We start from the raw sequence: 17,696 nt of genomic DNA, 5'->3' as shown, positions 1-17,696 counted from the left end.
GAAATGGACAGAATTGCCTGAGGGCTGCCAGCCCAGCAGTCCTGCAGCACCACATGAAGCTGGAGTGTTGTTTTCCGAGTGGATTGGTTAGTTTCCTAGGTTAACTTAGGGATTTTCACAACTGGAAGGCAGTGCTTCCTAAACGGGGTATCACTGAAAACAGACCTCAGGTGAGAGAGTTCTGGATGTGAAATGCATCTGTGGGTTTGTTTTCTCCCTCTCTTCCCCATTTAGAGGGAGTTACAAGAGGAAAAGGAATGCTGAGATCAGATTTATACCAAATGGCCATGACTCTTTAATTTGCCTTTTTTTGGTATCGGTTAGTCTCATACAAAGGAGGAGCCCTGAAAGCACTGTAGGAGGTAGTAAAGGCCAGTGAACCGTTTATTGCAATTACTGTTAACCTAACAATCCCTCTTGGCTGATGTATGAGTTTCAGTGGAGTTAAAGGAAGGGTGTATTATGTGGGCAATTACGTGTTATTACAAATAACCCGTAGAGCTTCATACTTCTGGTTTATTTGTTTTCTGCCCCTTTTAAGCTCTTTAGAGCATAGACCGTATACCAGCATCTACAAAATTCTTGATTTGGTGAGCCCTCTCAGAAATTTTAGATGCTGACTATTACTCAGATGCCTGGTGTGTTTTGCACTGAGGATGCTAGGTGTGGCGGTCTTCTAAACATCTGACTTTGAACTTTTAACACTGATGTAATAAGACAAGGATCAATCTTGGAGGCAGTATCTGTGTTTTGCAATGGTTTTACCCAGTTAATTGCAGAAGCTTGAGTATGGAAGGAGTGCAAAGTATAAGAGAGTATGGAAATTATATGGCTCCTACAAGCTTAAGCTTTACCACTTCAAGCTTTTGATTCATATTTTCACTTAATCTGTGGCAGATTCTTTTTGAGGAGGGTAGGGAGTGTGTGTGGGTTGTAGCTCAGGATGACAATTGCCTTCAAAAGCGTGCTGGCTGCTCTGTTGTGGAAAAGGTCTGAAGGCATGGCCTCTTGTTTGAAGGAGAAATGCCTAAACTCCCTAGGTTCAGCAGTAGCATCACTCCAGGATATGCGCAGGCTAATTGGGCAGTCATAGGTTCACACCGCGCTGGCTGGAGGGGTTGTTGGAAGCCACTTCAATGCTCTCCCCTCTTAGGATGTCATTTTGTCTTTTAAAAAGAAGCAGAGCTTTAATGATATATGGCAAACATCTAAAGACTGCACTTTACTTTTGCCTTTGTCAAACAATGCTAATTAAACAATGCCTAGGTTCAATGTCTCGACTCCATACTGGCACTGAGAAAAGGGAGGTGTTTTGCATTCACAGATTAAAATGAGTTTGGATTTTGAAATACGAGCTGAGCACATGTTAGCATTACCTCAGACCTGTAGTTGGCAAGGTCTTTGTTAGAGGGCAGAAAGGCTATCAGCACTTCAGTGTTGTGTAGAACAAAACATTTGTTGTTTCTTTCAGGATCCCTTAAAGACTCGAGGCTCAACTTCCACATTCTCTTCCAAGCAAGTACTAACACTGCAACTGGCAGCGGTTGTCATTCTTGCAGATTTCTGTCAGGAAATAGCTTGAAAATCATTGTACTGGGGACTTATCAGGCTTGCTTGTGCCAACACGTTTTTTATAGCATGTTGGTAATTGGCAGTGTAGTGTTTGTTTGTAATCGGCGATCTGTGAAGCTCGATGGTTTTCAAGCTCTAAGATACAGCTCGCTAGCCTAAAGTGGCACAAGCAAACAGGAAAACCAGAAGCAAATGCTATGTAGCTTTTTGGGATGATTTATGGGTGTTCTGGTCAGATTTGATCCTCAGGAGCTGAGTGGAGGAAAAACTAGTTTTACTTTGCAAGTGTTCTTACTTTTGCCATTTCTCTTGAATCAGGGTCCAAGAAGCGGCAGTGCAAAGTGCTCTTTGAATACATCCCACAGAACGAGGATGAGCTGGAACTCAAGCTGGGGGATGTGATCGACATCAGTGAAGAGGTAAGCTGTTTTACAGAGCTGATCATCTCTTCACGGGGACAGAATTCAAATTTTTTTTTTTCCCTGAATACTTGAATTACAAGGATGTTGAAAAAACAGCATAGGAAGTAGCGTATTTGAAGCTAAAGCTAATAGTTTAGGAGTTCTTTCTCTCAGGATCTAATCCTAACCCCCTAGGTTTGTAGTGTAGGGGAAGTATTTGATCATTGCAGCAATAAACTGTGATCTGTTTGTTACACAGATTCCTTTTTTGAAAGACTTTTACAGTACTTTGGTCCTGTCTGCGATCCTTGTTTTTTGGATGCTTTTGCAAAAACTGACCAGTTGCCTTTAAGTTGACATACCCTAACTTGGCTTAGGTGGAAAATACTATTTTATCTGATTTTCCAGTTTCATGCTTTCTTGCAAACTCATTGAAGCTTTGAACTAATAGTAACTGTATTCAGCACAGAAGCCTGTACCTGTAGTACAATATACTTCAACCCACTTGCACAAAAATATGGAGCATACAAATGCGCTCAACAACATGTTATTTTTCCAATTGCCTTCCTTTTCCACTGGGTAGGAAATACAGTTAAAGATATGTCTTGATGTTCAGACTTTAATGGCAATGGCCTTACGTGTTTGAGTGGGGGTTTGGGGTGGGGGTTTCTTATCTTTTCCTACCTACGTGCTTCCTTGGTATCTGTTCCGTTCAGTAGCAACTTGTGTTGTGGGAGGCTTGAATATGTGCGAAGAGTGTCTCTTACAAGAGTGAAATCTGTCGGGGAACCTGCGAAAAAGGTCAGAGTGATTGTGGAAGGAACCTTTTCGGAACTAGGTGGAAAACTTCTGTGCAGCATACCTGACCTTCACTGGTGCCATGTGTTCTCCCTACCTCCCTGCAGGTCTGAGGAAGACGACTGAACTTTTCTTCCTAGCCATGGACACATGGGTGTCTGGTGCTTTTTAAGTAGCTTTGTGAGATTGTTTTTCACGTGCATGACCTCTTTTGAAGAGAGTGCTAACTCTCCAGGATCCAGACAGTTGCCAGGAAGGGCTTTTCCCTTCTCCTAGCAAGGAGAAAGTTATGCTTGTAGATGCATTAGCACTAATGACTTCTAGAATTTGTTCTCTTTGAATAAACAGAGCAAGTGACTTGTAAAACCTGCTCACTAAAATCACAGTTTCATAAATACCCTTGTGTGTGGGTGTTTTGTAAAGAAGTGCTTCTGGATAACCTCACCAGTTTAGTTTGTGGATAGTGCCTGTACACAGCAGTCATGACTTTGAATGGTCCAACGTAAGCATTTACAAGAGATAGCATGTGCAGTGAACTGTTGCGGAAGCTGCCGTTTCAGGTTGCACATGTCAACATCTGGAATTATTCTGGGAGGGGTGTTCAGTGTGGTGTATTGGAGATGACCAAGTAGCCAAATGGAATAAAAAGATCAAAGCATTTCCTCATCTGGTTTCTTAAGGAAACATGGATTTTATTTTATTATTATAATTTTTGGGGGCTCAGTCCCCATGCTTCTTCCTTTCCTACTGATTTGAAAATAGGTATTTGTAGTACCCAGTCTTTGCTACTTCTGAGAAAAACTGTTAGTCAAATTTTTAGGCGAATGCTACCAGGTAGAAAAATATTGCAGCATTAGCATAGAGCTGTTTGCACACCATTTTTGTGATGGTGTAGAATAGACCTGACAGGTGTAGGCTAGGTCTGCTTCACAAAACTATACTGATGGACCAGAAATGCAAAGAATGGTAGAAACTATCCATTGGTTGAGCAATATGCTGGGATAACTTGTCTTAAGTAACTTGTCTTCACTACTGTGAAACGCTTCACTTCCATTTATATATAAAAGGTGCTATTTATGTATATGCAGATAACTCATAACTGTTACTTCAAGGAATGATCATTTGGTCACTTTTTAAAATGGGGAAAATAAGGTAAAATCAGCTCCCTGAGGGCATCAGTTCTACCAGTTACCTGAGAATAATTTAGTATGTAGCCCTTGCAATTGTTTTCATAAATTGAGTAGTTACAACTGACACTACTGATCGTGAAAGCAAAGGTGGAGGCAGATGGGTTCAGAAATTAAATGGCTAATATTGAAGAGAGCAGGCTACAAGGGTCAGAAGTAGCTTTTAGGGAAGAAGGCGCTTGTGCTATGTGCTGGCTGAATCTGCAGGGTTTTTTGTTTACAGAACGTGTGGGTTTTGCATGCAAAATACATGCACAAAGCATACGTGATCACTGGATCACTGCTGTAAAACTATTGTTTCTCCTTTATATCTTTCCCCCGCTCCTGTCAGATGCAGCACTAAATCACAGATTTATTTTTGTAGTATTATATTTGTAGTATTTGCGTGCTGTGTTATCAAGCATAACCAAAATTCATATGACTCCATTAGTGAAGTCTTTATTTGGGGGTAGGAGGGGGAAGGGGAAAAAGGAGAATGGCAAAACTGCTTGTTTCAGCCTTTTTCCCCAGCTTTGTTTTAAAAGTCTGCGTTTTCATCATCTTATAGAAATAAGTTGGTGGAATTCACACTCAAAAAAAGTACTGATGTGCGTACCAGAGCTGTAACTCCCTCTTGTGGAAATTGTATCATGTGGTAAGATTTTGAAATGGAAAATAAGAGTTGTGAAATTGTCATCTGTGTTGCCAGCACCCAGAGAGGCACAGATGCTCTCCACCAAAGCATTCAGAAATTTTTAAACCCATTTTTTGATGTTGATTAAAGATACCTTTCCTGGTAATACAGTTTGTATATAGTGAGGGGTTTTTTTTGAAGACAGTGTGGTGAGGAGGCTGAAGCAAGTACGCTGAAGAAATTTTTGGTTTATTCCTGACTCTCTCTGAACTGGCATCACTTTGCCTTGCAAGTCTGTAAAGTGCTTTGACCTTATTTCTCGACAGAAGAATAAATGCATGCTCAAGTCGCTTTCTGTATTGTAAGTATTAAAAGTCCCTTTCTCATGTCTCTTGGGTGTAGTATGGGTGAGTCAAGGCATTTGAATTTTAGTTTTCTGTAATGTATTATGTAAAGCACGAGGCGCCGGAGCCTGGTCAGCACTTGTCAGTAATGTATCCTTAAAATTTGTTTCAGAGGACCAGACTCTGAATTTGAACCATCCACAACAAACCTATATTTGAGCACCAGGATGTCTTTAAAAATAACAATGCTCTTTTTGTCTCTGTAGCTGCCAGGTTTTGCATGCGTTCTGCTTGCCTGGAGGTAGCCTAGCATTTAAAAACTATGCCTGTATGTCAGGCGTAGTGACCTACAAAACAAGGCTAAAAAAAGATAAATGTCAACAACTGCTGGGTTTGTGTGTTCTGCCCACCCCCACCCCCCCCCCCCGCCCCCTCGCCCCCGTTGCTTTTCTTTATCTAAAAAAAGCTTTCCAGCCCCAAAACAGAGCAATTGAAACGAAACAGTTTGAAAATTTATCTTAATTATAGTTTTTAAATAGTGCTTATTAGGCAAATACATTTGATTTATTTAAGATATTTTGAATACTGTTCATAAATTTGAAGAGCACAATTCTTAGTCTTCTGGCATTGTTTTACACTGTCCCCTATGCATGCCCAGCTTTTGCTTGTTCTGCTTTGGACTGTGAGGTATTCCTGATAAACATTGCATTAAATTTTGGAGTATTGCAGTGTAAATGACACACCAGGAATCCAAGCATATTAACTGTTAGAGTCATTATGTTCCCTAATTCCTGAACAGGTTTATTTCCAGTACAAAAATGAGTTGGTTTGTGAATAGCAAAGCCAACAAAATTTGGCATCCAACAGATTTCTGTCCTTAGGACTGCTGTGTCCTTCCACACAGCACAAATTCCACCACAAAATCCTCGTGTGTCTCTGCTACCTTCGTTGTCTGGCCAGCTCTGATGGGAAAGTATCTGTACCTTCTGACATGTCGAGAGCTAGGCGTGTGCTGTTCAGCCAGTTGATTCCTGCTAGAAGGAATGGACAGCTTAGTTTTCCATTAGTCTGTGATGTCCTTAAGGACTTTTCTCTGTTCTACCCAACATTAGATATAGAAATTATATCTTTGAAGCTTGTGTCTTTTGATCAAACTTGTTTGAAGCTGTTCAGTAGATACGAGGCCAGTGGGAATGGGACTGGTGGGGACTGGACAAGACAGAGGAAAAGACAGATGGACAGCAAGAATACATAACAATTTCCTTAGCCAGGTTAAAAGTTGCACCTTTATTCAATAAACAGTTTAATATTTTCTTCTTGTTAGATGTGTAATGCCTGTTGTTCTGTCTTACCTTGAGCAAAGTTGATGAACATTTTGCTGCTCTTCTGGATTAATTGGCATAGGGCTAGTCTTGTGTTTCAGGATCATAGCTGTGGTGATAGAAGTGACAGTAAATTATTTTCTTGCTCTTCTTTTTTCCTACTGTTTCTACATCTTTGGTTTCTCTAAAGAGAAATCATAGTCATTTGAACTTTCTCAAAGTTGTTCGTAGAGTTTTGTAAGTGAAGTATGGATGGAATTGATAGGAATTTCCTTTTGCTTTATTGGTAAAGTGCAAAATATTCCTGTACAGGTAGAAGAAGGCTGGTGGAGTGGAACACTGAACGGCAAGGCAGGGTTGTTTCCTTCAAACTTTGTGAAAGAATTGGAATTGATGGATGATGGAGAAACACAGGACGTTCTGGATGACACAGGTGGTATTCTGTTTGTTGCAAACCCTTAGCAAAGTCATTTTCGATCTCAGGTGTAATTTGGAGTATTATGGTTGTAGTACAACAAAACTTGTAAAGAATTCAAGCTTCTTAAGAATGGTAAGTACTTAATGTCATTCTAGAAAATACTGATCCTGAGTATGAAACCTGTCTTGCTCCCAATATACTTCTAATAAAATTGTAGTCAAGGTCTTGATCTTGCAAATGTATAGTCTGCGTTTTACCGCTAGAAATTTTATCATATTCAGCGTTGAGGTTTTTTTTTCAGTATGGGATATAAAATTATTCTTCCATTTCAATAGCTTATTTTCAGTCTTATTCTCACAGACATGAGTTCTCTAACATGGAAAACTTAAGCGTTCAACCACGTCAGTTGAGAATTAAAACTTGAATTGGATCAAAACAGTATAGAGAGCCTGAACTTCAAATTAATCCTGGGAAGAGGGCCCTGGTTCTTTATTATGTTTTAACCTAACAATAAAATGTTTTTAAGCCAGTATTTACATTTAGCCATTCGTTTGTGGCTAGGACTGTATAGTGCAGACAGTCTGTGGCTGAACAGTAGTTGAGTGCTGAGTGGTGCCAGGCAGGTGCACGCTTCACAGGCAATTACTTTGTTCCCTTGAAACTGCGCTTTAGAGGCATTCTGTCTGTGAAGACCTGTTTGACGACTGGGAACTTGTGATATGATACTGCTGGAATGGGAGTGTTCTTTGGGAACAACATCTTTAAGCATTGATTAACTCACATTAAGACAGCTGTGTAATGTTCAAGGGAAAAAGTGGTATTCCCCCCGGCCCTTGTAGTTATGTGCACCCTCATTTACAAGATGTTCTGTATTGATTGTTTCTAACAAGGGTTTGCTCAGAGATAGGAAAGAAAAGTCTGGCTTGGATTTTTTTGGTAAATTGTGGAAATAATTGCAATAGTGTAAAACAAGAGTTGTTTGACTCGAGCAGTCCCATATAGCTCAGTGGTTGTCCCCTTGGAGGTCAAGTTCACCAAGTTTAGTGGGGTCTGGTGAGATGAATTTACAAATGGGTATGTGTTGGTCTTAATTCCTGAATACTGAGATCAGTGGGACTGAACAGTAATTTTAAGTATTTTCTGTCAGTAACTAAGAAGTTATGATTATTGGCCCCTCACACCCCCAGGGGTTATATTTAATGCTCAGTGCTTTCACAGGCAGGATCTCAAGTATCTGCTTGTTCTTTCCTCATTCCTGGGAAACAGTAAATGCCCCATTCACTGAGTTGTGGTCTTTCAAACATGCAACCTGGACTTTTCTCATCCATGAAATTTCTAGTTGTTCTTCTAGATATCTAAGAGGGGTAAGTGAAGAGTAACTCACTTGAGGAGAGGTGAGAAACTGAAGTCAAAAGGCTTTGTGGTATTATCAAAACCCCTTAAGTTATGGTTGAGGGAAGAGGCTTTGATCTTTACTGCAATTCCCACGCATGCATATGCTGGGAAGAACTTAACTGAAAAGCTAAAAGATGTGGAGGCTATTTTGAATTTGGTTTATAAAAGCTGTCTATTTTCACATGACTATCTCCTGGAATTCTGTACTTGGAAGTAGTTTGCCCATGAATACTAGTTTGTGGGTTTTAACAGATTTGACTGTAACTGTAAAAAAAAAAAAAAAAAAAAAAAAAAGTAGTCTTTAAAAGCTCCTAACACCTCAAGTTCTTCTCTGAACTACCTTTTTCAGGGGTGGATAAATGTTGTCTCTTAAAACTGAAAGATTAAAAGAATCTTACATACTTGTTACCTACTAGTGATTATAGTGATTAATCCCAAACAACTATATTGAATTTGAATGTTTAACTTATTTAAAATAGGTTTTAAGTGTTATCAGGTTAAAAAGCTATTTAAATAAATTTGCAAGGGACTCTTTTCAGGTATTTTTGATAGTGCATTTTGAGAAACAGGAAAGTTTCATTTAGGTGCCTCGAGAGGCATCACTCTGCTGCTGAAACACTGGTTTTTCCTGTGGCTGTTGAAACATGGAAATGGAAAATGTAACATTGATGTTGACAGACTGTGGAGCCTGAGTGACAGCTGAAATACCAAGAAATATTAGTGATCTAATGACTTAGTTGCCAGAGTATTCAATGCAATACTGGTGTCATTTCAAATGGTCTTATGTTAAATATACAACTAGAACAAATGTGCGGTGTTACAGCTGCAATAATATTCCTGGAAAGGCTGTTTAGCACCCAGCTGTGTTACTTCCACTTTTTTCCCCAGAAGAGAAGATAAATAATTTCAGATATTAAACCAACTTTTTCTTTCTTTTTTTACTTTTAGAGTCTGTTTTCAGTGGTCCTACCTCACCTGTGGTCTCTCCAGGAAATGGGAGTGAACCTGGATCTGGACCAGCACAGCCAAAGAAAATCCGAGGTGTTGGGTTTGGAGATATCTTTAAAGAAGGCTCAGTGAAACTTAAGACAAGATTATCCAGTAATGAATCGGAAGATAAAAAGCAAGATAAGGTTTGTAGTGGTTCATATTGTTATTTTGGGGTTTCCTGTAAAAGTAATTTAAAAGACATGGAATCTGAAGACATAATATCTTACAGATGCTGAACACACTGGCCACTTTAAAATTTGTCAATATTATTCCATAATCAGACCATAATCATCTCACAGGGCTCTTGCTTATAAAACAAAACAAACCCCCTTGAACTTCTTCCATAGTAAGTTATATTCAACATTGATTCCAAAAGGTCTATTGAAATGTCTTGGTATTTAAAATATTAGAGAGGGAAAACCAAGCTGATAGAAAAATTGTAATTTTAAAGCCATGTGGTGTAAGTAATAACTTCTCAAACACGTCTACAGTACAAAGTCTCTTGTAGTTCTCTTTGTAACAGACTTTGTATACAGTCTGGGACAAGACTATTAAGTCTTCCTATACAAGTTAAACTTGGCCTTTAAAACAAGGAATATTTTGCAATTTCTTTAGTTTTTGGTTTGGGTTTTTTTTCCAAGTTTTGGTGGATGTTGAGATTGCCATTCTAGGTGTCAGCTGTCATTACCAATGTAAATGTCCTTCAGTGAATGCTTCCAAGCTTTTGGCTTTGGTGATGTCTTAAGTTAATGAGCTACATAAACTGTAGCTCATAATGTAATACAAATGTGTAATCCTGAAAAATACTGTTCTACAATTTTGCATCCTCTTTCATTTTCTTTTCCCCCTTTTTTTATGAGTGAGTGGGAAAATGAGCGCTTTTATTTTTGATATCGAACTTAAAGCTCAGGAGAGAGTAGATAATGTGATGATAGCAAAATTGCTTTAGTTCAAGTTTTATTTTGGTCTGAACCCAAGAGCTATGTATGGATTTTCAGCTTTTGATAAATTAAAGGCAGCTGAGATAATCCAGTGTTTCAGTTTTTACTTGGGTGATCAATTCAAGAGAGCTTTTAAAAGCTTTGTCCAGTGTCAATTTTTTGTCTGTGAGTTATGGTCATTAATGCTGTTTCGCTGTTTGATTTCCTTTGGTGCTATGGAAATAATTGTAATGGTGTAGGGCAAAAGGTAGGGCGAGACCCTGGAAAGAGGGTAGGGACAGAGACTTCCTTGAATGTGTTTTCCCTCTGTAGCAGTGCTAAGAGCAGTGCTCATCCACCTATAGCCATGGTGTGTGTCCTCTTTGTTTCTGGTCTGGTCAAAACATTAGATGATTTAGAAAATGAATTACAAGAGTATTGCCTTCTGTTTAAGGCTCAGGGAATGTTATCTCCTAAGGAAGATGATGTTCAGCCTGGAGAAGACAAGGCTCTGGGGAGACTTCAGTGCGTCCTTTCAGCATATAAAGGGGGCTTATAAGAAAGATGGAGAGACTTTTTACCGAGGCCTATAGGGACAAGACAAAGGGCAATGCTTTTCAACTGTAAGAGGGTAAATTTAGATTGGACATAAGGAAGAAACTCTTTATTTATGAGACTAGAACAGGTTACCCAGAGAAGTTGTGGATGCCCCATTGTTGGATGTGTTCAAGGCCAGGTTGGACGGGGCTTTGAGCAACCTGGTCTAGTGAAAGATGTCCCTGCCCATGGCAGGAGGGTTGGACTGGGTGATCGTTGAATGTCCCTTCCAACCCAAACCATTCTGTGATTCTATGAAGGCATGTTGATTTTCTTTGTTTTTTTCCAGGCTTTGTCCCTTGAAGTAGGAGTCTGTGGAAACTCTATATCTTTGTGTGAATGCTGTTAGGCTAGGGTTTCAGGACCTAGCTTTCAGTTTGCTTTCTTGTTATGAGATTGAGAGTTCAAAAGTGTGTTTGCCTACTTTCTACCTTGTAACTTTGGTGTATAAAGGGCCTATCTAAATTATGTTCAATTCATGTGAAGTCTCCTCAGATATTTCGAATTGTGTTATTTGACTGTGTATAAACACTAAAATATGTTGGCATTCTGGTTTTTTTAGTTGGCTTGTCTGGAAAGTTGTTGTAGGCTGTTTCTCAGCAAGATCAGAAATGAAGTGAGAAAACAGTTTTGCGTAGCCTAAAGATAATGAAATAAACAGTTTAGTTTGGCACTTAATATTCCACTTACGCTTGTTGACGAAGTCATCCCAAAGGCAGACAGACTTACAGAACAACCTGGAGAGCCCTTAGGGAGATAATTCTCACGAAGGTCTTGTGAAAATGGATGGCTTCTTTGGATTTGTGGTCAACTCACTTTGGAGTTAGATGGAGGGGTGCTGGAAGGGCATTCTCAGTCTTTAAGCCAGTAAAGAAAAAAAGCTGTCATCAGAAAACTCTAGAGCAGAGAGGGCTTTTTTCCCTTGGGGAATTTGGAGACTGTTTGGCACAGGAAGGCTGAGCACTGATACATCTGAAGTGCTCAAGAATATATATGCTCCTGCAGGAGATAGATAGGATTCAGCTGGTCCCAGCATTCTGCCTGGGCTCATGCTATTTATACCCCGTCTGCCTAAACTTCCTCTCGCACTTCTAATTGCATCTTGTTTTGGAAGGGGGAAATGTAGAGAGCTATTTCCATGTTGGATGAACTTGTTTAATCTCATAGGTGGGTTATTTTAGTGCTTCCTTCATATAGTGTTCTGGAGCAAGTTAAATTGCATAGGTACTCCAAGAACATCCCAAGTGACCGTGGCTTCCTCTATGGTATGTCAGAGGTACCAAACACCAGCCCACAGGCATCATCTGGTTTTAAGGAGAGTAAATCTAGTTTCTCTGGCAGTAGAAAGTCTGCAAAGTTTAACTGTAAATGAAAATGAACAGGGTAACTAAAGGCAATGGGATTTTTCATGTCAGTAACATTATTAGGGCTGTTCAGGTAAGTAATGACTGTAAGATCATATTCTATGTGTAGCTTATAGAGCTCTGAAGAAGTGCTGCAGCTGAAGCTGGCTGAATCTTCCTGGTAGCTGAGTAACTCTCCGGGGGAAAAAAGATAATACTGGATCATTTATTTTGGTTAGATGTTAACTCTGAAACTTGTTACCGCTTGCAATGCCTCTGTGGTTTTTTTGGTTCAGAAATCTCTAGTGACATTTATCTGTTCTGGTTCTGTACGAATTGCTAAGAGTGAAGAGAAGCTGGGATGGGCTTTCATGTGCTTTTGCATTTGTCTGAGTAGTTAAAACCTGATTGCCTCTTCTGCTGAGGTGGTGTATGGCTACTGAATATTCCTGCTTTATTCCAGCGCAAAGTAAGCGTGGTCAGTGAGTTACTTTCAGCAGAACTGTTAAATAACCGTTTCTGTTCCGTGCTGGAGGAGGCAATTTTCAGAGTAATGGAACAGTAACACTTGGAACTGCCCAAATACGATCACAAAAGTATATCTGGCAGTATCCTGATATCAGTTTCCAGGTTGAAAGCTGTGCTGTGTCTTTAATCGGTAGACAAAATTCTAATTGCAGTGGCCGTAATGAAGTAACTACAGTAAGTTAAGTATTTAATGGGAAAGCTCATTGAATCTCTTGGAGATGGTCATTCTCATCATCTCAGCTAATGGAAACCTGAGTATGTCCTGTAGCCTAATGAAAAGTAAAACTCAATGAATTTTTGTTAACACAGTTCTCTTTCTTTCACATAGCCATCACCTAACCATCCCACTGGAACAAAGCTAATTCATTTTCCCAGTACAATAAAAATTGAAAACTCATCAGAAGTAGTAAAATCAGAAGCTGAAAGTAAACCAAAAGGTAAGGCTGATAGAATTTTGCATCTATTACTTGGTAGTCCTCTCTAGAGAAGTATTTGGTTGTCACTTTTTTTTGTGTTACATTCTTAAACTTTTGTGTATACTGGGTTTTTGTGTAATGTTCTGTACCTTTGCGGAGTTATGCAAATGCAAAAGAGTCTGAAGGAGTTTTTGCTTGCATTTGTGTGAAAAATGAATCAAAGGCACTTGTGGGGTTATCTCCCAGAACAAAATAAGGCTGGGGTTTTAATGCAGCAGCCCCTTTGCATTAATTTGCTACGTTGATGAGCTCAAACTGACTTACTTTCTGCCTAACTTTTAGTGTTCAGCTGGGATGCTGGAAATCTATTGCTATGGAACAGTCTCCTAACTCAGTTTCTGTCCCTAAGCTATAGAAGTGACTCTCGGCTCAGGATTTACTGCGGAGCTGCTAGTGTGTTGTCATAACTGTATGCAAAGTTTCTTGCATCAGAAGGTTGGTGCTCATGTATTGCTGAAGTCTGTTCCCTAGATAACCCAGCTCCATTGCAGTTCTGTTTATAACAACTTCTTTTTTATTTTTCTTTTTTATTATCTCTAAGAATTTTATGACTTCATTTAACTACAAAATTGCATAGTTTATCTAGAAAGATATTTTTAAGTCAACCCAAAACATCTTGCGGGAGTGCCAACCCCATATAAAAAATTAACCTCAGTTATGTGATGTGTAGACAGCTTATTTCGCCCAGTTCCAGAGCAGACTTTTTTTGACTTCTGTATTGTAATTTCAAGTATATTTTTGTTTTATGCGGAAATACCTTATTTTGGCGTAAGTGGGTTGTTTTACATGGAATGCATAATTTGCAGAAATAAAAAAAAAACCTACAACAAACAATTGACTTTTTGCCTGCGTTCAGGAGTTGTGTAATCTAGTGCAACAGGGCATTTGAAATGGCAGGTTTGTTAGTCAGAGCCCTAGTTTATAGCCATATTTTGGCTTTATTGAATTGGATAGCTATAAATAGCATTACCATGTCTACAAACAGCTGATTACTGTCAAGAATTGTTTGATGTAATGGCTTAAGAGTAGTTAATACTTAAGTTTTGCCAGTGCAAAGCATATATCAAAAGTTTGTGTATGATGCATTTGACAGAAGTTGATGCTTACTTGCAACTTTGAAATCTTTACTAAACTTCAGAACTGGGATAGACTTGGGGTCTTGCTTTTATCTCATTCCAGTGCTATTGCTGTAAGAGCCAGCAAGACAATGGGCAGCCCTGAGCGTTGTGAAATTTGACTTGTCTAAAACTTTGCGTAAAAAATTAACCCAAGTCTGCTTAAAAAATCTGAACATTCAGTACTGAACACTCAGAACATTGAGTATTTAGCTGTCTTCATAATTTCGGGTGCATCTCATGCTAAAAGCATAGGAATTGGACTAATCCAGTAGCCATGCTGAGTCTCTGCTCCCCAGAGAAATGAATACATCAGAGAGGAACTTAAAGATGGGAGTAAAAGATGCTGTAGGAGAGTACCAGTAGGTAAGAGACACCATTTAAGAACATCTTACAACCTTTGGAGGAGAGCTTGATTTTCTTCCGTAGTGTTTTTATTTTAATACAGACCTTAGTATATTTTATGTATATCATCCTCAGTTTTGAGAAAGCAAGTTTAAAATAAACTGTGTTCAATATGTTAGCAAATAAACAGAGATCTCTAAATTGTTTAGACTAGTGTGGCTTATTTTGCGGTGTGGCTCTGCTATTTCTGGGAAGCTTGTTTTGGCATCTGGTGCAAGTATGCAAAAATATTTTGTTTAAAAAACAAAATAATCACAATATGACCCCTTTTTCCCCTCATTATGTTAGAGTACAACATCTGTGATTCCTGCTACCGTTTAGTTCGTCCTGAGTCTTTGGGAAAGATTTGGTTTTAAACTAGCTTTTATTAAAAATATTTCCTGAAGTTCAGATTTACTGGTTTGTAAATACCATCTTACATGTAGCGCTGGAGAGTTAAACTGGACTCTTTCTTCATCTTAACTACTGGCAGAATATCGGGCTCACGAAACGAGATGCCGGGGTGACAAATTGTAGGTGCTGCTAAGGAAGGTGGCCTGCTTTCGGGGGTGCTGCTGACCGCTGGGGTTCGCAGCCCGGCACGTGCGGGGCCCTGGCAGCCGGCGGGGTGCCGGGCTCCCCGTCTCCAGCCTTCCTGGCAGCCGGAGCAGAGCGCGAGGTTCCCTTTGGCACGGTTTGCTGTCGTGGGACTCGGTGTATGTGGCACTTCGGGATATGGTTTAGTCTAGTCTGCCCTTGATTGGTTTAGGTGGGCTTGGCAGTGTAGGTTAATGGTTGGACTGGGTGATCTTAAAGGTCTTTTCCAACCTAGACGATTCTATGATTCTATGTGAGGAGGGGAGGGAAGGATTGTATAGTTCAGCTGTACGGGCCAAATCCCCAGGCAGGCAGTAAGGAAATGCACGTTTTTTTACAGAACCAGGACCTATGGAAATGTATTACACTTGGGTTACACTTACTCATTGCTAATGAATAAAATCCCTGAATTTGATAGGTATTTGTAGTGTGCCTGTTGAATTGTCTTTTTAGTCAGTGTGGTTTGGGTTTTTTTTAACCTCGATTTAAATATTCATCTCTCTAACATGGTTCTGCTTATGTTTCTATAATTCTTCACAAACCACAATATTATCAATGTATAGTTGAGTGTTTTTGATCACTAGATAAGGCAGTAAAATAACGCAAGTTCTTGTACCTAGGATTACTCATGTGGTTACATATCTATGTATATCTATATAGTTATCTGTATATATCTATCTCTTAAGCTTGGCCTACTTTTGCATTTTAACGTAGTGGTTGTCGCTGACCAAGGTAGACTTTTATTTAAGAATACAATTTGTGCATTTTTTTAACTAAAGATTTGTATCTTGATTAAACAAAACACAACAACAACAAAGATTCAACTGCAACTCACTCGGTTATTTTCTTACCATGCAGCAAAAGGCACTCATTAAGACTTGCAGACGATCCGGACGATGCCTTGGTGCTGTGCTGCTCTCCGGCTGGGGGTTGACGCAGCTGCTCACCTGTGTGTGTTGTCAGTGCCGAATACCTGATAGGTTATGGCAGCGCATTAGAGTCCTTTTTGTTTGCTTCCCGTTCCTTAATCTGTCAGATATAGAAATCCAGCCTTTTTGTTTGCGTCGTGGTTTAGCCCCAGCCAGCAACTCAGCACCACGCAGCCGCTCGCTCACTCCCCTGCCCCGATGGGATGGGGAGAGAATCGGAGGAGTAAGAGTGAGAAACACTCCTGGGGTGAGATAAGAACAGTTTAATAACTGAAATAAAGTAAAATAATAATAATAACAATATAATAATAATAGTAATAATAATATCCAAAGCAAGTGATGCACACTGCAATTGCTCACCACCCGCCGACCGATGCCCAGCCAGTCCCTGAGCAGCGATCGCTGCTCCCCGGCCAACCCCCCCCAGTTTCTATACTGAGCATGACGCCATATGGTATGGAATAGCCCTTTGGGCAGTTGGGATCAACTATTCTGCCTGTGCCCCCTCGCAGTTTCTCGCGCACCTGGCAGAGCATGGGAAGCTGAAAAGTCCTTGACTGGTGTCAGCACTACTGAGCAACAACTAAACCATCAGTGTGTTACCAGCATTATTCTCCTACTAAATCCAAAACACAGCACTATACCAGCTACTAGGAAGGAAGTTAACTCCATCCCAGCTGAAACCAGGACAATTTGGTAAATTATTTTATGTGTGCTGGGGTTAAAAAAGGTGCAAAACATGCTTTGCAATCACATCTTTCTGTATTAATGTATTTTGGCGTTTCTCATGTTGTTTTTGTTCTAGCGTGGGGGAAAGGAAAACAAATCCTCCTGCTTTTTCACCTGAAATCATTATCACAGTTTAAAATGGATTAGTTATTGAACTTTACCAAATGGAAAAAATTGAATTATTCTTTCTGCTTTTGCAGAAGAGGCTGTGACTGTCTGAGTTGATCACTCAGATGAGCTCTGGTTTCAGATGCTTAGCCAAGGAATTCCTTTGCTTCAGTTACTTGATTTCATTGCAGAATTTCAGCAAATGCGCTGCTTGGGTATTTGAAGTTTCTGTAATTGTACGCGTTAGTGAAGGATGTCACCTTGAAACAATTGCACATATTTAATTAGGATTGCAAATCTGAAATGTAGATCAATTTTGAGAAAATATCATATAAACTCTCAATAAAGAGCTTGAAACCATTTTGTCTAAAGTAGCTCAAAATTAAGTATATAATGCTATGGGGAGGGTTAGATAGGCTGTTACAATTTTAACTGAGTAGGCTCCTCTCTTCTCCCTCCAAAGTCAGAGTACTTGAATTAAGTTGCTGTTGTGGAAAAAATATTTTAGAGCTTAAACTACTGATTTCACAAAGATTTATCTCTGTTGCTCTGTAAATATATAGTCTTACTTTTCTTGTGATATGAATGACATAGAGAATATTTGTAAAGCAGTCTCAGATGGCTGGTCTAGAAGGGAAGTATGATTATAGTGTTCATTTCTGAGCTCTCCTTTCAGACAGCATAAGTGAGCTGGTATATGTATGTTACTACTCATGGTATGCAAATGTAGTTAATTGTGCTGCTTTGTTTCAGCCAAGGAATATTGCAGGACAGTAGCTTCCAATGAAGGTTCAAATGATGAACTCCGCTTTAAAGAAGGCGAGGTCATTCAAACAATCAGTAAGGTAAGATGTTCACTCTGCTTTAACCACTTATATAGGTTTTGTGGATTTCGTACAGGTAGGTAATGTTTAAAATGTGAAAGCAGGA

General features: G+C 39.5%; 1 protein-coding gene across 1 annotated transcript in view; it reads left to right on the top strand.

The window, feature by feature from the left end:
- The window catches only part of CD2AP (CD2 associated protein), a 72,784-nt gene that overhangs the window by 30,814 nt on the left and 24,274 nt on the right, over positions 1–17,696 (top strand). The window contains exons 4-8 of the mRNA XM_075707744.1: positions 1,891–1,991; positions 6,550–6,670; positions 8,999–9,183; positions 12,757–12,865; positions 17,520–17,611. Coding sequence (XP_075563859.1) covers positions 1,891–1,991; positions 6,550–6,670; positions 8,999–9,183; positions 12,757–12,865; positions 17,520–17,611 — 608 coding nt within the window. The remainder of the gene's footprint in view (positions 1–1,890; positions 1,992–6,549; positions 6,671–8,998; positions 9,184–12,756; positions 12,866–17,519; positions 17,612–17,696) is intronic.

Source organism: Pelecanus crispus, chromosome 3 (genome assembly GCF_030463565.1).
Source record: "Pelecanus crispus isolate bPelCri1 chromosome 3, bPelCri1.pri, whole genome shotgun sequence".
NCBI lineage: Eukaryota > Metazoa > Chordata > Aves > Pelecaniformes > Pelecanidae > Pelecanus > Pelecanus crispus.
Note: the sequence above shows the minus strand (reverse complement) of the source record. Positions and strands in the feature narration are given on the sequence as shown.